The sequence below is a fragment of the Stenella coeruleoalba genome (genome assembly GCF_951394435.1).
Source record: "Stenella coeruleoalba genome assembly, chromosome: 16".
NCBI lineage: Eukaryota > Metazoa > Chordata > Mammalia > Artiodactyla > Delphinidae > Stenella > Stenella coeruleoalba.
Window position 1 is genome coordinate 24172292 of NC_137162.1, and position 20174 is coordinate 24192465.

Genomic DNA, 20174 nt, shown 5'->3' on the forward strand with positions numbered 1-20174 from the left:
AGGCTGACCTTCCAGTTTCAGTTTAGTCACAACCAAAAGGGATGCCCCCATGTGTACCTTGCTCTTGGATTCAGAGTCCTCTTGCAGCATGAGCCCGTTCATACGACCACTAAGCTATCATCATCATCATCCCCAATAATCTCTTTTGAGGCCATAACAGACACTAAGTAACAGCTGTTGAAATATCTAATAAAGGATGCTAGTACTGTTTCAACACACACACCTGAAAACCTGCCAACTCCATCAACAGGTCAAATCAGCTCTGCTTAGAGGTGTGTGCACATAATACTCACGTGTGCACATGCATGACCTCCCTACTATTTACTCTCCTGATCTCAGCTCATGAAAAAGGCCCACTGATGAGTCCTTTTCTCCCAGACAATTCTTTCGGCATTCCTCAGTCTGGACTACAAAGAGGCTTGGCGGAGGCAGGGGACTGTCAAGGAACCACAGTGCTTCTCTACTGCCTGCCTGTGTTCAGTTACAGGGTGTGACAATGGTGTTTCACACAATATTATCAACTCCACCTCCTAACTCCATTTCTTTAAAAATTCATAAGTATGCACAAAAGAAAACACAAAACAAAACCAGAAGAGGGAAAAGGCAATCTTGAAATCTATCTGACTGCAGAATAGTATGTTCCTGCAGGCATAGTAGGTATTAATAATTCAACAAAACATTACAGTAATTACTATACTTTGCAAAATCACAACAGTGCACTTTCGCACAACTCCTACCAGCCTCCCTGAAACTGCCATTAATAAATAAAACACAATTCCCTATATTAAATTTGTTGTTTAAAAGCTAAATATTTTATCAGCACTAATGTATTTTAAATACTCAGTCAAGACCAAGAAAATCCCTTACCCCACATTTCTCCCCCCTTTAAGTGAAATCCCATCTCCCCCGCTAAAGCAGAAATTGACTTCAACTCTACCAAGAATACACTGAGTGTTAGGGCTTGAAGGCCCTCGTGGAAGGATCTGAGGACCACTCAGCTCGAACACTCTGCTGGAATCTGATCAGGCTGTTGGAAAGAGAATGAGAAGGGAGAAGGAAAAAGAGTGGAAGATTAATTCCTTTGGACCATGAATCTGACCTACTTCATTTGGCTCCAGGAAAAGAAGCCATGAATTGTAAAGAGAGGTGAGTGGCAGGAAACCACCAAAGACAGACTTAAGTATAGCCCTGAGCATGTATGAGGTTAATGATCTTGAAATATAAGCGAGCCTCCCTTTACACTGTAGTCATGGTCCCACAAATCTGCTACATCCAGTCTATCAAATTCTGTTGCTTTTATCTGCTGTATCAGCTTTTGCTGCAAAAGTGCTGCAGAACAAACCACTCGAATCTCAATCATTTACTGTCACAACAATCATTTGTTCTCATAAGTATACAGGGCAGCTGTGGGTTGGCTGCTCACAGCTGGGCTCGGTTGGGCAGTTCCGCTGCCCATGGCTGGGCTGGGCTGGGCTGATCTAGGCTGGGCTTGGCTGGGAGTGGCTACATACAACTTGTCTCTAGTTCTCTACCCAGGACCAGTGGGCTACCCTGGGCATGTTCTTCTCGTGGCTACTACAGAGCTGCAAGCCAGCATGTAGGTACACAATGCCTTCTGATAACTAAGCTTAGAAGTGGCACTCCTGCTATTGGGCAAAACAAGTCACAAGGCCAAACCCAAGGTAGGAGATGGGGACGAATGCCCCACCCAGAGAGAGAGGGCACTACAAAAGCCCAATATAAGGGAGTTAGAAAGGGGAGTGAAGGACTATACAGAGAAGGCAACAACACAACCAAGCACGCCCGCTGAACAGCTCTTCAGTGGGCTCCTCCTCACCACCTACCCTGCCACCACCCAAGCCACCATCCTCTTTAGCCATGGCAACACTCTGGTCTCCTAGAACCCAACCTTTTCTCCCTCCAAACCACAGGCTGGTCAAATTAAATTATATGACTCTCCGACTTTAAACTTTCCCGAGGCTTACCCCTTTGCTCATAGGACAAAGAATAAACTCCATCCCAGGGGCCCATATGGCCCTGCTTGGTCTAACCCATGCCTGCCTGTCTAGCTTCATCTCTCACCAGCCCCTAGCCACAAACCCTCTGCTCCAGCCACTCTGTCCTTCTTTCTGTCCCTTTCCGAAACCTTGCTCCCTCATGCCACAGAAGCTGTGTGCCCTGAACGCTCTGCCCATTCCTCTTCACCTAATTGACCTTGCTCATCTGCCTCTGCCTCTCTGCCCTCTCCAAGTTAATGTCGCCGGTGTAACCTTTGATAGTATCACGAACCTCTCCTTCAGAGCGCACCATTGTGTACTCTGAGCCCAGCAGCACCTGGCACATAGACGGCACCCCACAAATACCTGTTGAATATCCGACGACATTTTTTAAAGCTATTTTAAATTTTTTAAATAAAAGGTAGCCAAGACTACCTCACCTGGTTGAGTTATATATTAAAGGTATTCAGGTAAAGGTCTACGGCAAATTGCTCCAGAGAGCATCTATTTAATCTCCCACACTGTACTGCTGATTTTGAATAAATCTGGTTTTAATGAATGAGGTTCCCTTAGAGGGTTAGGCCTCACCAACGGGAACAAAGCCACGGTGTCCCATGCTAGGCATATCCTTTCCCCACCCTCATCAGTCCCCTGAGGGGCAAGACACACACATCCAAAAACAGCATGTGATGCAAAACCAGCAAGTCCTCTAAGAACTTCAAAGACCCAAGGGTAATTTTTTTGACCTTAGATTTCTATGTCCACATGAACCACCAAACCTATGTGAGACCAAAATAAATTTTAGACATGTCAACAATGAAAATAAAAAGTATCACTCAAGCACTGGGTGACCGTGTAATGTACCATCTAAGGCAGGATCTTTTGAGAGTTAAAAGGAACCTAGCAATATTTATGTCAGGACACAGGAATAAGCCAGGACACTACCCCGCACTCTCTGAAAAAGAATACTTGAGGATCTACCACAGAAAAATGAAACTCAGCCCAAAAGAGCGGAATGGAATCCCAGAAACAGAGGCACTAATCCAGGGGTAAAATAAATAGAAATATCAAGATGACGATAGGGAAGCAGGCCTAGAAGGAAATCAGTACAAATTAGAATATCCACTAAAAATACAATCAAGAAGCTGGACGATCTTAGTGCTATGATGAAAAAAACAGAAGTCTGTCTTCCTGTGAGGAAGACAAAATAATTAGGAACTCAAGGAAAAACAAAAGCAGACCAAGAAAAATAGTCCAAACTAACAGGGCAGAATTCTGAGCAACGGTCAGAGCATAAAATAATCGATTTGACCTCAAAGCTCAGAACACTTCTCATCAAGTGACACGGATTTAGTCGTGAGGATTACATCTATTTCTAATCATGCTACTGGATTTTTCTGTAGAAAATAAAACAACCATAATATTGTAAACATTTTATTAGTTTCCATTTACCGTGGTCTTGATTACATTCAATGTATTTCCTAAGAATGCTCCAATTCAGCACGTATGTTACATGATCTCACATTGTTCTTTGCAATATTAGTCTAATAATGTGATTTCCACACACAAGACTATAAGCTTTTTGGGTATCCCGTCGGCATCACAGGCCTCACCAATAGGAACGAAGCCATGGTGCACTCTTTTGCACATCCTGCATCACTAGGCATATAGTAGATGCTCCCCAAACACTTCATATTGTCTGAAAGGACTAAGGCAGAGCAATCAATACAGGTCAAGTCCTGAAACAAACGTTGTTGTTTTTTTTAAACATCAAATTACACTCCCATCTGAGACTTTTATATCAGATGTGACTTGAAATAAATTGTACATCATGCCTGGAATAAGAATCTCGAGCTTTTTAACACCACGGTTTGTGTGCTAATGATAGTGTTTCATTTGTGCTGGGAGAAGGCAAAAGAAACACGTGGTCTCAAATCTGCCATGGAAGGACCTCCAGCTACTCAAGGAATAAAGGAGAAGTAATGTGAACTAATACCGTGAGTTCATATCGCCCCCTGCTCATATGGCTCCGTTCACAGCGCTTTGAAAAGCACTCTTTTCAAAAGGCTGACAGGTGCAGTAGCTCATTATTTAACTGTGACATAAGGGGAGCAAATAGAATTGTCCCCATTTCACACGTAAAGAAATGACTGACGTAAAACCTTATCTAGCTTGTGGTGAGATGGGCCTGAATCAAGAGTTGCATAAGTGACGCTTTCATTTTATAGGTAAGGAAACTGAACCCCAGAAAATCCAAAGAACTTAATTAGCATCACACTAAGCAAACAAATTGCTGAATGAATGAATGAATGAATGAATGAAAGTACATCTGCATTGGATAAGACCAAATTTATACATGCTTGAAAAAAGCATTCTCCAGTATTTTTTAATCATAGTTCTAGACCCTTTCCTTACTAATGAGCCCATTAAAATTTTTTTTACTCACAGACATAATAAGCTACTATACCTGGAAGAGTCTTCTTTCTCTTACACCTAAGAAACATGTGACTTGCTGAAGAGAGTGAATGTAAACCAGGAGGCCATCTAGACATCCCAACTCCCAGGCCAATATTCTTTCCAACCTCTCGTGATGCCCCTCACTAAGGATATCTCAGAAGGGAAGGTACCAACTGTAAGCTCAGCTGCTTCCTGCCAAAACCTTGACAAAGTCTAAGAAAAAAAGAATCACACCTTATTCTTAGGTGAGAGACTGTCCGTCAGCAGGTAGAGGTCCAAATTTGAGGGAGACGACGTATTGTGAAGACCAAGCACATGCCCTGGGATGGGCAGGAGCTCTTTAGCTCTGAGAAATGACAGTGAAAACTAATTTGGGTGTGTGTTCCCTCCTCAAAGCCCCAATGCCATATTCATGCCACTCAATATAACCTGAGCTCCTTCCTTCTGGAAGGTGCCAACCCAAAAGGAAGACCCTCTCACAACTGGGGTCAGTGACTCCACTTCCCTCTCTATACCCAGTATGTACCATGGTAGGGCCTGATGCAGAATTTTTAGAGATGAGGGAAATTCCTGATTTGGTGTGATGGATAATTTTATGTGTTAACCTGACTGTGCCACGGAGTGTCCAGAAATTTGGTCAAACATTATACTAAGTGTGTCTGTGAAGGTGTTTCTGGATGAGTTTAACATATGAATTGGTAGACTAAGTAAAGCAGATTGCCCTCCCAATGTGGGTGGGCCTCATTCAACCCACTGAAGGCCTGAACAGAACACAAAGGAAGAGTAAGAAGTTATTCTTTCTCTCTGCCTGTCTTTAAGTTGGTTGGTTGAATCCCCGGACATGGAACTTCACATACTGGAGGGCCAACTGTAAAGTTATACACAGATTTTTGACTGTGTGGAGGGCCATGTCCCTAACCCCACATTGTTGAAGGGTCAAGTGTAGTTTAGTTGGTAGGTGATCCCAGGTGATACTGACTGTGGGGTAGAGAAAGGAGATAGGGATCGGAAGGTAGCCAATAAAGCAAGCAAGTTACCACCTTAGGCAACTGGGGCTTAATCCCACTGGTGGCTGTGGGAGATGGTGTAGAAAAGAAGCTTCAGAGTTACCCCCCCCCACAAAGGGCAAGGGAGCTGGGGTATTTATCCACCAGCTTCCAACAGTCATTGTCAAGTGGTTGCTCCCTACTCCTTGATGGAAATCAATTCCCTAATGCTTCCAGCCTGCACCTGTGTAATCAAAGAAAGCCCCAGTGGGCACACAGTCCCTGGTGCTGGTGGTTAGAAGTCAGGCCAGATTGCAGACAGATGGCAAGTGCAGAGGGCATGTGGGCAGGGTACCAACATATCCACTACAAAAGGACAGACACTCAACCTACGCCATTTCATGCCTGGACAATAATGAGAACTAACATTTTTTAACCAGTGTAATAGCCTACTGTGCTAACCCCTTCAGAGTATTATCTGTAAGATTCACAGCATCCCAGTATTATTCTCATTTTACAGCCAGTGAAACTAAGGCTCAGAGACTTGTTTGAAATCACTGTTGCTTGGGGGCCTTCCCATAACAGAAGAAAAATGTCTGAGTTTTGAGAAATCTTCCAGTGAAAAGTTTGCTTTCAAGCACAGATAACACTGAAAGCAACACAGTTATATGAGCAACTCTTTTGCCTCTAAAGATTCTTTCCTCTACCTGCCTCCACCCTGGTAAACAAGCTTCTCTGTATCTCCGGTACCATGGCCTCAAAACTTACCGTAACGAGTTCCCCCAGTACGTGTAATCACATTCAGATATGGCAGCTTGAGCAACTGAAAAAAATGTTCAACTCCATAATTGTTCTCCGTCTCCCACTGAGAACAGATTTTAAAAGGAAAAAGTTCATTTCTTACGCAGCAGTGTACTCTTTAACCTGATTCTACCCATCTGGAAGAGAAACTGCTTACCTCACATAGATGCCAAAAAGGCTTAGAGATGACTGAGTCAGGTACACGGGACCTGGGAACGGGTGAGAGGCCATTGTGATGTCCCAGGGATGCAGACGCTAGGCCTGGAGGCAGCAAGAAGCAGCCAGATTCTTCCCCATTCCCAAGACACGCATTCTTTACCCAGGCAGTTTTAAGTATTTAAGAAAGTACTTATGTCATTCAACTCAATAAGCTCATATTAACTGACCACGATGCCCAAGAAAGTGAGGGAGCCCAAAGGCAGAAAGTGCAGAAGAGATGGAAGACCCAAGCCTGAGCATCACTTCTGGCTGCATTTACGTCTGGAGTCTTAGTTGAGTCATTTATGGGTTGAATGGACAGCAGAACGGCTGTATTTGTACAAAACATCCATTTCCTTTTTTCTGCGGGAAGGGGCTGAGTGATCAGTCCCCCAGGACTCAGCTGCACGGCTGCTAATCAATTGTTCATCTATGGGTCACCGGACCAGCCCTCACACAATGAACCTGCAGGCTACTACCGCTCTTCTCCACTCCCTTGGAACAATTCCTCATGCAGTATTTGTTTCATTATTTCATCCTATTTATTTTCACTTCTTTCCCAGGGCAACACTCCCTCTAGTGTCTGTGTAGGGATCTCAGGTTCCACTCGAAGTGCACAGGGTGCAGGCAAAAAGGGTACAGGCAGGTACAAACCTGTACCTCGATGGTCGTGGGTTATTACAAAATAGTCATGGGTTTGGCCAATATGATAATTCTGGGAAAGAGGCTGCAGATATTATGCAGAGAGCTCCAGCCACGGATATCCCCATTTCATGCCAGGCACAAAGCAGAGGTAGGAGATGGAAAGGAGAAACAAACCTTGAACACCAAGGTCCATCCCATGACTTGGATGAAATGAGTCTTTGGCACTCCAGGCTTTTCTTGTCCACCAGTCCCAGCAGCCCTGTGTTCTCCTATTTTCTATGAAAGCTACACATTTCACTCACTTCCTTCAAGAAGTCTTCCATGATTAGCTGTGAGGTGTAATCATGGGTGCCCAAGCCAAGAGAAGCTACTCTTCATCTTTCTGGATGCCTTTCTCAAAACTCCACTCAATAAAAGCCCTGAGAAAACGTTCCACTTATTAGCTGTCTGTTAGTACAATCGTTAACCTGACTCTAAGCACCTGCTTCATTTCTATTACAAATTCTGAGTATGAGTTTCAAGCAGCCAGGTCCCCAGCCACTCACACTTCTCTCTTTCACTGTTTCCCTTAGCATGACACAGAAGGCAGACACACAAAGACTCGTCTGAGTCAGGACATGCACTATGGGAGGTGGCTGAAATGAGCATCTCACTGAGAACTGGGTTGTAGCCAAGGGCTTTGCGATCAGCTCATTGGGAAACTTGGGGCAAGTACCTCCATCCTCTGCTTCTGTGTTTCCATCTGCAAATGAAGAGAAAACCCCTTCTAATATAAGAATAACAACTAAACTAACTAAAATATCTGGAGGACTAACTACAGGTCAGGCATTTCTTTTAAACACTTTGCTATGTACAATATCTTATTTAAACATTAAAATAGCCCAGTGTGAGAGGTACTATTATTATCACTCCCTTTTGTAGATGAAAAACTAGACAAGAGAGGGTGACAACTTGCCCAATGTCACACAGCTATTAAGAGACAGAGGCAGACAACCCAATTTAAAAATGGGCAGGAAAAAAAAAAAAATGGGCGGGATAACTGAATAGACATTTCTCCAAAGAAGACAGGCAGATGGCCAATGGGCACATGAGAAGATGCTCAACATCACTAATCATCAGGGAAATGCAAATCAAAAACACAATGAGGTATCACCTCACACCTGTCAGAGTGGCTGTCATCAAAAAGACAACAAATACTACACTGTTGCTGGGAATGTAAATTGGTGCAGCCACCGTGGAAAACAATATGGAGCTTCCTCAAAAAACTAAAAATAGAACTATCATATGACCCAGAAATCTCACTCCTGGGTATATATCCAAAAAAACCCAAAACACTAATTCGAAAAGATACATGCACCCCAATGTTCACAGCAGCATTATTTATAATTGCTAAGACATGGAAGCAACCTAAGTGTCCATCAACAGATGAGTGGATAAAGAAGATGTGGTATATATACATATATACATACACAATGAAATACTACTCAGCCATAAAGAAGAATGAAATTTTGCCATTTGCAGGCAACATGGATGGACTTAGAGGGTATTATGCTAGGTGAAGTAAGTCAGAGAAGGACAAATGGTGTATGACATCACTTATATGTGGAATCTAAAAATATATAACAAATTAGTAAATATAGCAAAAAAGAAGCAGACTCACAGATATAGAGAACAAACTAGTGGCTCCCAGTGGGGAGAGGGAAGTGGGGAGGGGCAATATAGGGAGAGCGGAGTAAGAGGTACAAACTATTAGGTATAAAATAAGCTACAAGGATATACTGTTCAACACAGGGAAGGTAGCCAATATTTTATAATAACTATTAATGGAGGATAACCTTTAAAAACTGTGAATCACAATATTGTATACCTGTAACCTATATAATACTGTACAGCAACTATATTTCAATTTTTTTAAGACTAAATTAAACTTAAAAAAGAGAGAGAGAGAGAGAGAGAAGGAGAGAGAGAGACAGAGGCAGGATTCAAATGCAGGCACCCAGCTCCAGAACCCTTGCTCCTGTTTACTGTATGGCTTTGTTTCTTGTTCCCAGTCTACCTCTGTTCCTAATATACCCTGAAGAGGATGGCATTCATGATGAAAACCCTCCACAAGTATGAATTCACACAAGTCATACAATCATACCCAGGGTAAATAACCTACAACCTAACAAGATCCTTGATGACCCTATATAACTATGTTCAACGTTTCCCCTAAACTAGGTTCTCTTCCAGCACAGGCCAAGTACCAGGCCCCTGCGTAGCAATGGGCACAGATTGGCTCACCAACAGTCCTAAAAGGCTAGCTCCGGGTCCTCTCACCCCAACCCAGTAGGAATGGTTTCCTCTGCTCTGCAGCAAGGAGTTAATAGCAGAAAACTATCTGTGCAATCCTGAAGTTCTCAGACTCCATTATTTTTTGGAAATTTACTACAGTATGTTTATTAGCATACTATAAAAAACAGCATTTCCATAAATAATTTTTTTTTTTTTTTTTTTACCAGTACGCGGGCCTCTCACTGTTGTGGCCTCTCCCGTTGCAGAGCACAGGCTCCGGACGCGCAGGCTCAGCGGCCATGGTTCACAGGCCCAGCCGCTCCGCGGCATGTGGGATCTTCCCGAACCGGGACACGAACCCGTGTCCCCTGCATCGGCAGGCGGACTCTCAACCACTGCACCACCAGGGAAGTCCTCCATAAATAATTAAAACCAAACTACACTGATCAAAATAAATGAGCGAAAATGTTCCTGATGATGCAACCAGGCTTGGTTCACTCACTGACTCAACAAGGTGACTCACAAAAGGCCCCCATTAACAACAGTTAGTAAGACACAGATTGTACATATAAGCAGCTGGTACTTACTGTCTGCAGCCACTGTGTGGGTAGTCAGGATGGCCATAGGACACAGTCAGGAAACAGGAGGGAGGAACCTATTCCTAAGCCTCTCTGGCTAGCCTTGTGAATACTCATACTAGGCCTCACTCTATCCTACCTATAAAATGGGCAGCACCCTACCTCACTGGAATGAAAATGAGTCCTCTTAGAAGGAAAATGGTCTGTAAAAGCAAGGAGAAAGGAGAAAACCAGGAGTGCATAGGGGATGGCTACAGAGAGAAAGACCAGGAGAGAGTCCACACTACAGGGTACCATGCTTCTGTCTGAGCCTCATGCCCTTCATCTCTATGCTGAATGATGTGATGAAAACAATTCCCAAGTGCATTTCCAGCCTTGACGTTCTGTCGGTCTAAGATGCTTATAGCATCTCCCACAGTGATCCCCTCTCCTCTGAGCTCATAGCCTGAAACGACCACTTGACAATTAACCACACATGACCCCGTGATATCTGTCTTGTTGTCATGTGTTATTTAACTTACAGAAGAGCAGCCTTATACGCAAAGCATATTAGAAGGACCTTGAGGCAAATGCTGTCTTATCCTTCTTTGTCTCGCCCTCCATCACAGCCCTACCAACCCCACAATCCCCAAAACACTGCCACACACATAGTGAACACTTGGCAAATGGCTGAATATCTTATGTGAGTCCATGTGATCTCTGAGGCACATGAGGAAGAAGCCAGGATTGTTGACTCGTCCCTATTTCCATCCTCTTACTAAGTGGGGTAGAGATGCCGCTACATCTTATGTTAAAAGTTGTATATAAAATAATAAGCCAGGTGTTTAAACTCAGTGCTATGAAGAGACAGTGTCAGCCATCCTCCCCGGGCAGCTAGGGCACTGTCCAGTTCCCAGGGTCAGCTCAGCAAGTATGTACTGAGCTACGTGCCAAGCACCGGGCCACAGGTCACAAGGCACCCATGAGAAAAGCAGAACTCACAGCAGGTGTGGGGGTGAGATGCTGGTGTAAGCATTTTATCCCTCATCCCTCACCTTCAAAACACTCATAAAATAACCAAGTGCAAACTAAACATAATCAAATGTGTGGTACAGGCTGTAAATTCTATAAACAGTTAGGAGAAAGAAAAATAAATGCTTCTAAGAAAGGTTCTATAGAGAAGCATGTTTGAATCTTAAACTGAGCCATGAGTAACGGGTGCATCTCAATAGAGGAAGAGGGGTATCCTGAGTGGAGGAGACCTTAAGAGCAAAGGCTTGCTCTTAAGACTCAAGACGGAGTCTGGGACAATGAAGGGGCTGCCTTGGCTAGAGTGAAGGGGCCCATCAGGGAACAGTCAGATGCAGAGTTGGAGAAGCAGACCCAGGACATACGCAGTGAAGAGCCTTGAATGGCAGGCTAAAGGACTCTGGAGTTTAATTCAAGAGGCTAAAGGTACTCAAGCGAGAACGAAAACATCCTGGGTGAAATGCTCCTGATTATAGGACCTGTCAAGTTATGAACAACCTGAGAAAGGAATCTTCGCTATCCCAAGGGACAAGGGTTTTCAATCCCTCCATAGCCTCTGCTCAATGAGACTTGGGACTCACTCATTCACCAACTTGGGCAAACACAGTTGAGTTTCTCTACTGCGCGTAAAGCAGAGCTCTCTCATCTCCACTCTCTGCCAACAAAGTCAGAGCAGCATCCAGACCCTTCTCTCAGTAACCCACCACAAGAGGGGGATGACCGTGGTTAGCTGAAGGCCATCCATCCCATAGTGCCACTGCTGCTTACCCAAAGTGGCCCACCAGGCACTGGCATGCTACACTTTCCACCTCCAACTTCACAAGACCTCTTTTCCCCCAAAGTTGCTGAAAATTCATCCTTTGACATTTTCTTCTCATACGGAAGTGTCTCAAGCCAGCCAAGAGGCCAAAGGAAGCAGGAAATCAACAGGCGAGTCCAGCCCCCAGGCCTTGGTGTACCTGGCCTTGGATAAACGCTCCAGACACACCCTCCTGTTTCAGCCATCCAGCTTCATCACACCTCTCTGCTCCCTAGAGGACGATCACCCGGTTCCAAAGTGTCCCCAGTTACAGGAGGATTTACACAGCCGAGGAAAGAGCAGTTCTCCCTTCTGCCCCCGCTCCCTCCTCAGCCTTCCTGCCACACAACTCCCTTCCCTTAAATCCAACACAATCTGAGAAGCCACTTCCCGCGTTCCTTCTCTGCCAACTACAAAGCGAGTTCCAACCGCTGCATTTCTGCCATCATTAAATTGGGCCTCCCAATTAAGGAGTTTGCAACTTCTGCTTACCTTGGAAATCACTGCAGGATCTGAGAAGCAAATCACTCCCTGTAACCGGGCCATCAGAGAAAAGGCAGAGCAGACAAACAGCCGGCGTGCGGCCCCTCCACTCACCACCCCTGGCCTACGGTGACCAGGGGCAGTTACTACTGTTCTGTCCCCGGCATTTCCCAGCTACATCTCCACTGAGGTGGCTCCCCTTGTGATATTAATTAAAAACAGATTCTTTTTGGCAAACCCCTGAAGAACAGCTTCTGTGGCAGGCTTTTTTTTTTTTTAACATCTTTATTGGAGTATAATTGCTTTACAAGGGTGTGTTAGTTTCTGCTTTGTAACAAAGTGAATCAGTTATACATATACATATATCCCCATATTTCCCCCCTCTTGCATCTCCCTCCCACCCTCCCTATCTCACCCCTCTAGGTGGTCACAAAGCACTGAGCTGATCTCCTTGCGCTATGCGGCTGCTTCCCACTAGCTATCTATTTTACATTTGGTAGTGTATATATGTCCATGCCACTCTCTCACTTCATTCCAGCTTCGTCCCTTCCCCCTCCCTGTGTGCTCAAGTCCATTCTCTACGTCTGTGTTGTTATTCCTGTCCTGCCCCTAGGTTCTTCAGAACCTTTTTTTTTTTTAGATTCCATATATATGTGGTAGCATACGGTATTTGTTTTTCTCTTTCTGACTTACTTCACTCTGTATGACAGACTCTAGGTCCATCCATCTCACTACAAATAACTCAATTTCGTTTCTTTTTATGGCTAATATTCCATTGTATATATGTGCCACATCTTCTTTATCCATTCATCTATTGATAGACACTTAGGTTGCTTCCATGTCCTGGCTACTGTAGACAGAGCTGCAATGAACATTGTGGTACATGACTCTTTTTGAATTATGGTTTTCTCTGGGTATATACCCAGTAGTGGGATTGCTGGGTCGTATGGTTGTTTTATTTTTAGTTTTTTAAGGAACCTCCATACTGTTCTCCATAGTGGCTGTATCTATTTATATTCCCACCAACAGTGCAAGAGGGCTCCCTTTTCTCCACACCCTCTCTAGCATTTATTGTTTGTAGATTTTTTGATGATGGCCATTCTGACTGGTGTGAGGTGATTCCTCATTGTAGCTTTGATTTGCATTTCTCTAATGATTAGTGATGCTGAGCATTCTTTCATGTGTTTGTTGGCAGTCTGTATGTCTTCTTTGGAGAAATGTCTATTTAGGTCTTCTCCCCATTTCTGGATCGGGTTGTTTGTTTTTTTGATATGGAGCTTGCGGCAGGCTTCTTTATTAAGCCTCTGAGAAGGCAAAATGCATTAAGACATCGTGACACGGGGACTGAGAGCGGGGACGAGGTTAGACAACCCAGCCAAAAGCTATTTGAAAAATCTGTTTGGGAGCCACAATTAGATGCTCCAGTGAGTGAAACACAATTAATCTGATCAAATCTGTCACTATTTTGCACATTAAGAGTAAATATTTTAGAACACCGTCCAGCTGAATTAGTTAAGGGTATGAAATCGTGCCTGGGAGAGTCTGTGCGTTCCCCCTGCTAGCAGCGTAAGGATGCCGGGTTATCAGCATCTCCCTGTTTCTCTTCACCAAGGTGCAGAGTTGGGCACATGAATTGAATATTATCTGGCAAGTCCTTCCCACCAGACACACTGCAGGGGTAGCAGCCTGCAAATCGCTGTCTCTGGGAATGAGCTGCAGGAAAGGCATCAGGGATCAATCTATGGGAGGGTGCAGCACTCTCACCTCAGCACCAGAACAGGGGATCCCCATCAAGGCTTACAATGCCGAGGGGGCCCAGAAAGTGGGCTGTTGTCTTCACAGCTTTCCACTCTCCAGAGCCATTTGCCAACTCACTGACCAAGCAAGGAGGCGCCTTTCTTCTTTTGAAGGAGAAGAGCAGAATGATGTGTTTTTCTGTGTCCCTGTCAACCACAGGGTCTGGACTCCCTTTGGGTGTTTGTGAAACACTCTCTAGCCCATCAATCACCAGGATCTCAGCTGGAGACAACCAGAGAGAAAGGCAAATCGCTCTTCCAGAATATAGGCTCCAATCAGCCCCGGTGGCCCAATGGATAAGGCAGAGTACAGGCTCCAAACTCAAGCCCACTCACCTCTCCCCCGAAACACGTGGCAGGGCAAGAAAGGTCAGAGGGGGACACAGACTCCATCCCCTCCTGGCTCAAGCCTGCTGGGCGCCTCCCCCATTGCCCTCCAAGCTATCCCACCCCACTCCTGGGACCAAAGTGAATATGTGACTCAAGCCTAGAATGAGACTCTCAGCCCCTGGGCACATGCAGGGCACATAGTGTGGGGTGGAGGTGCCTCCCTTGCATGTCCACTTCCTTATGGCTGAACGCAAACAGCCAGAGTGGAGTTCAATTTTCCATTATACGGGGTAACTGGAAACTCTCCCCAAAAAGGACCTCACGCCAGGAATGAGGTCCACCAGAGGCACTTGGAGGGAGAGCAGGAAGCCTCACAATGTGTTAACAATTAAACTGGTGGCCTTCCCAGAGAAGGACATGTTTAACACCCTTTATGTCAGAAGGGAAGATGGAATTCTCTTTTCATGTCAAAAGAGCTTGGTGCAAGGACCCATGTTCTCTGCCTTGGGGACATCTCCAACCACTTTGAAACCAACGATAAAGGGAACTTCCAGAAGGAACATCATCTGCATCACTCCTCACCCTGGCTTTATTTTTATTTACTTATTAATCTTTTGCAGTACGCGGACCTCTCACTGTTGTGGCCTCTCCCATTGCGGAGCACAGGCTCTGGACGCGCAGGCTCAGCGGCCATGGCTCACGGGCCCAGCCGCTCGGCGGCATGTGGGATCCTCCCGGACCGGGGCACGAACCCGTGTCCCCTGCATCAGCAGGCGGACTCTCAACCACTGCGCCACCAGGGAAGCCCCCTGGCTTTATTTTAACAGCGCCTTCTTTTGCTGTCCTCAGGAAAGGAGGAGGGGAGAAAGAAACCAACTGGGTAATGTTGCAGAAACTGGTTTCCTAGCTCCTCCCCCAGGGTTGTTTCCTTAAAGTCTCTCAAAGGCAGGCCCATGTTAACCTGTTTCCTTGTCTTCCGCAGAGCAGCACAGACGTACACTCAAAGAAGCCCTTCTCGCTGGAATTGCCTGTGAAGCATCATCAAAAGAGGCAGGTCCAGCCCAAAAGCTAAAGAGGCAGTAACTCTCTGGACCAGAGAGAGTAGACACCACAGGGTCCACTCACCTGTGCTGCCTTGTCCTTTGCTTGGACAGTAAGACTGGCCGTAAGCACAACCAATGAATCCCTGAGGAGCTATTAATGAACTGCCCAAATCGTATCACTGTCACTAAGGACCCCAAGGCCAACTGATCCACTCCTCAGGCCCTCTGCACCCCCTTTTAACTGAAGAGCCATCTCCCTGGGGGGTATCGGGCGAAACTGGCCCCCTCACTTCCTCTGCTGTGTAACTGCCTTGAAGATGGGCAGAGAAAGCCATGCACATTTAATCACTACTTGCAGAAAGCACTCTTTAACTTCCCATCTTCGGGGAATTTGTCAACACACGAAAATGAACCTTAAAATAAAAGCAGAAACATAAAAAAACTCTTTAGACAGAGTGAATTTATATTGTCCAAATGTGGCAGTGTTAAAATCACAAATATGTGAAGATATCACCTCCTCCTTCTCCTAGGGGTACATTTACTTCCACACATCCTGTCCATCCTCCTCGTGGAGTAAGAACACGAACAAAATAACACACATACACACAATTCCTCACTATCAAACTAGAAGGAAGTTGAGAATCACAATCCCTGCGGTCAGAGAATTACCTCTCTCTCTCTCTCTCTCTCTCTCTCTCTCCACACACACACACACACACACACACACACACACACACACACACACACACACACACACACACACACACACACAGTCCTTCCGGGACTTGTAAGTCCTCAATCACCCATCCCTCCAAAGGCACACGTTGCCCACCGCCCAAGTCCAGAGCTGTCCACTGCGAAGCTATGGGGGGCCTTCACTGGAGGCAGGTAGAGTCAGCCACGACGCTGCTGGTAAGCTGCACTGCCCAAATGCTTCCAACCCAGGCTGGGCTGCCTGCGTGGTGCTGTGTGTCAGTAAGAACCAGGAAATCTGTGCTCGGTATTGCTGATGTGCTGCTCTCTGCAGACTTCTGGCTTTCCTGTTATTCACCACTCACCCCCGTGACACCCCCCAGGCCCCGTTAAAATAAGGCCAAAATTTCCCAGGGAAATCTTTAATGTCAGTCATGAAGAGAAATATAAAGGGAGCGGGGGCTGTGCTTTCCCATCAAATGAGTTCCCCAAAGCTGCCAGTACAGACATCTGTCATCCTCCAGACTCTGCCCAGTGCCGGGCTCTGATCTGATCCTCAGAGCCAGAGATGAGGAAAGGATTTTTGCAGGACTGGCTGAAGTGGGGGCCGAGGAAGGCAGGGGAGTGGAGTAAATCGTCGGAGGCCGTCCCCTCTCTTCCCCGAGGGCCATCCCCCGCGGATCCTGGGCTGGACTGCACGCGCTGGCTGCCAGCTGGGGGGTAGGGTGGGGAGCTCCTCCGGCCGGAGCTGCGGGCTACGCAGGCGGTACTCTGCGCCCGGTGCCTGGCCACGGGCGCCGGAGCCGCCGGCGTGGACTCCAGGGCGCCACCTCTCGAACAGCAGCTTCCAGGTTAACCTGGCAGCGGAGAGAGAGGCGTGGAGAGGTGCACAGAAAGCACCGGGACCCAACTCCACTTGGCGAGTTTGTTGTTGCAGGACTCAGCGGCCGGGGCAAGTATTTTGCTCAGCGACTTACGTGTGCTTGTGCATGCGTGAGAACGAGGGGTGCAGGAAGGGTGTTGAATTTCACTTCACACTTTAAACTTTTTTTTCTGCCCCTCCTATAGCTTTTCGGGGCAGCTGCCTGGGTTTTTTATTCTTTTTTATTCTTAACATCTTTATTGGAATATAATTGCTTTACAGTGTTGTGTTAGTTTCTCCTGTATAACTAACAAAGTGAATCAGCTGTATGCTGCCTGGGTTTTGAAGGGGGAATCAGTGTTGCCTGAAGGCCCAGCCTCCCCTAAGGCTGGGAGAAAGTGCGCCTGGAGCCCGAGGCAGCATCCTAGCCCGGGGGACAGGAGTACCAGAGTCCGAGTGGCCTCAGCCTCCTGGCTTTCCTTCGCGTGATTGGAGGGGAAAGGGGGGAAGCCCGGGCAGTCGCAGAAACCCGTCAGTCTATCCAGCGGTTCTTTCCCCAAATCAATGTGTCCTCACCCAAGAATTCACACACACCCACGACAGGAAAACTGACTCTCCAAGCCAAGTACCAGAGAAAGTGGGCACTGATCCCGTAAAGGACCTCTTCTTCCTCTCCCCTCCGGGCGGCCCCAATCCTAGGGTCTCCGGTAAACAAAAGCACAGGCTGTCTTACAACAAACTCCACTAACCTGTTGGGGGTGTGGGGAAAGAGGGATGAACCAGTCTGTCTAAAAGTCGAGGAGCCCCCCTGCCCCTGCCTCCACCTAGACCAAGAGCAACTATCTGCCCGTCGTTCCCGCCCCCCCCCCCATTTTCCCTCGCTTTCGGCAGAGAGATCCGCCGCCGGGTGGGTACTCACGCTGCTGTTGTGTCCCGACCAGTGCACCATGGCTTGGTTGTGGGCCGAGTCCCCGGTCAGCGCGAACGAGGTGCTGGGTAGCCGGAGCTCTTCGGCCGCCGACCCCCCAGCCCGTGGTGCCTTCACCTCCTCCCGGAGACCCTTGGCCAGAGACCGGCTTCCTTTGGAACCATCGGCTAAGACAGTAGCCTGGGTGTCTCCGCGTTCCAGGGCACTGGGGGACTGCGCCCGGCGACTCCTCCTTGTACCGCCAGGCTTGCCAGGAGCCGAGATGCCCCGTCCCCACTGCGCGCCTGCCGGCAACAGCCCTCCGGCTTCTCCCTGCTTCTTTCTGCCGCTGCCTCCGCCTGGCTGGGGCAGTGGCTCTGGTCCCGGCCGGCGCCCCAGTGCGGCGCCTCTCCGTACACTCGCCAGCTCCTCCGGCCACTGGCTTGCCACTGCCCGCAGCGAGAGAGGAGGTAGCGCCGGGGACCGCGAAGCCAGAGCCGCGAGGCGCCCAGGACCGCCCGTTGCGTCCCAAGTGATCTCAGCGCCGGCCAGGACCCAGGTCGACAGAAGCAGGAGCCCGGTCCGGGCGAAGGGCGCCCGGGGCCAGCCTGCGGGGCGCTCCGTGCGCGCCGCCTCCATCCCGCTGCGGCTGCCGCGGCTCGGGCTGCCGAGTGTGTGGCGCCCGCCCGAGGTGCGGGTCGGCGTGGGGGGTGTGCAGGCGCCGGTAAGCAAGCAAGCGAGTGTGTGTCGGGGGAGAGCGGAGGGGGCGGCCGGGAAGGAGGTGGCTCGGCCTGGTGCGCCTTGCTGGTCCTCTCCACTCTTCCTTCCCGGCTCTTGATGGCTTGCTGTCTCCTCCACGGGGCGATTCCAAAACCCGAGAAAAATTAAGAAATGCCCCTTCGGTGCTTTTTTTTTTTCTTAAAACAAGATTCCCGCAAAATCTTTCCCACCGAGCTCCTCCAGAAATTTTTTCAGAAGGAGTATTCAAAGGGAATACGAAAATCCTCTTTTAAAATATGAAAATGAAGCCCAATCCAGGAGGAGTGGCTGGCGACGGACCCCAATCCAGGGTCTCTCTAAAACCCAGCCTCCAGCCTGCTCCCAGCGAAGAGTTAGAAGCCGCTTCTGGCCGCGTTTAGGGGGTTACCGTCCGGGCCTTTTGTGGGGGTGGGAGATGGCGCGCAGGGAGGGTTGGGGGGCCTCGAGGGAGGAGGAGGAGGGTTAAGTGTTTTCAGCGCCAACTCTTCGGGTTGGGGAGCCAAAGGGGAGCCCGGAGCCTTCGCGCAGGAACGCAGTTGGCGGAAGGCGAGCGCGGGATGGACTGGGGAACTCCGCTCCCAGGTTCCTGGCCTGTCCCTTCCGCACCCCCCCCCCACCCACCGCGTGCCTCCGCCCGGTGCGGGGGCTCGGGGAGTGCATGCGTGCGCGTGCGTGAGGGGGGGCGAGGGGTGCGCCCGAGGCTGGCGGGCCAGCGGGCGCCCAGGGTGGGGGTACCTGGCTGAGCCAAGGGCGCCTGGGTGTGCGGGGGCGCGCAGCTCTGTGCGTGCGCGTTTGCACACGCGTATGTGTGCGTGTTAGTGTGAACGACGGGATGTGAGGCAGGGAGGGGTGCGCTCGGGCTGTGGGCGAGCATGGATCAGGCACGGGCTGTGTTTGCATTTCCAGGAACCTGCGAGTCGTCTGAAAAGCAAGATTGAGACCGAGGCCAGGCAGGCGGTTCTGCACAGCCCGCTCCTCCTGGCGCCCCGCGCACCCATAGTCCCCCAGCGCTAGCGGACGTAACCGGGTTGTTCCCGGAGCCTCCCGAGGGGCTAGAGGATAGAACTAGGAGGCGCCGGCCCCGGAGCTGAGGAAAGAGAGTAGCCGAGAGGGGTCTCTCCCACCGGGAGGATCTAGCCCCCATCTTTCGCCTGCGATTTTGAGGTTGCTCCCTCATCTCCTTAGATTAATCTCTGAAAGGGCTCAGTTCGTTCAAAGTGTCAGGCTGCCACTTGAAGGTCCCCGGCCCAGCGCCACGCAGGCCTGATGAACAGTTCGCACTGTGCCCTGCTGCAGAAGCGGAGCCAGAGTGCGTGGAACTCAGCCTGGGCTGGGACCGTTCGTGCCCATAGGAAAAGGAAAACTTTGGGTGAGCTGGAGAGAGGAAGCTAAACCCAAAGACAGCCTCGAGATGCAGTTTACAGCCCCCCCCACCCCACCCCCCGGCAAGGAGGACAAGCAAGTAGTGCAGCTGCCGCCGCTGCCACCGCGGAGCTCCCGGGATTTCTAGGGGTTGAAAAGGCCTAGGCGCGTGGAGCTGGAGTAGGGACTGCTAAGA

At 48.5% G+C, this 20174-nt stretch overlaps 1 protein-coding gene across 6 annotated transcripts in view; it reads right to left on the reverse strand.

Moving 5' to 3' along the window:
* Positions 1 to 20174, reverse strand: part of SORCS3 (sortilin related VPS10 domain containing receptor 3) — a 742043-nt gene that overhangs the window by 561603 nt on the left and 160266 nt on the right. For 3 of the 6 annotated variants that reach the window (XM_079900508.1, XM_079900507.1, XM_079900509.1), the window contains exon 1: positions 17870 to 19212. The exons of the other annotated variants lie outside the window; for them this stretch is intronic. In XM_079900508.1, coding sequence (XP_079756634.1) covers positions 17870 to 18496 — 627 coding nt within the window. In that variant the 5' untranslated portion in view covers positions 18497 to 19212. Of the gene's footprint in view, positions 1 to 17869; positions 19213 to 20174 lie in introns of those variants that run through there. 6 annotated transcript variants of the gene reach the window in all.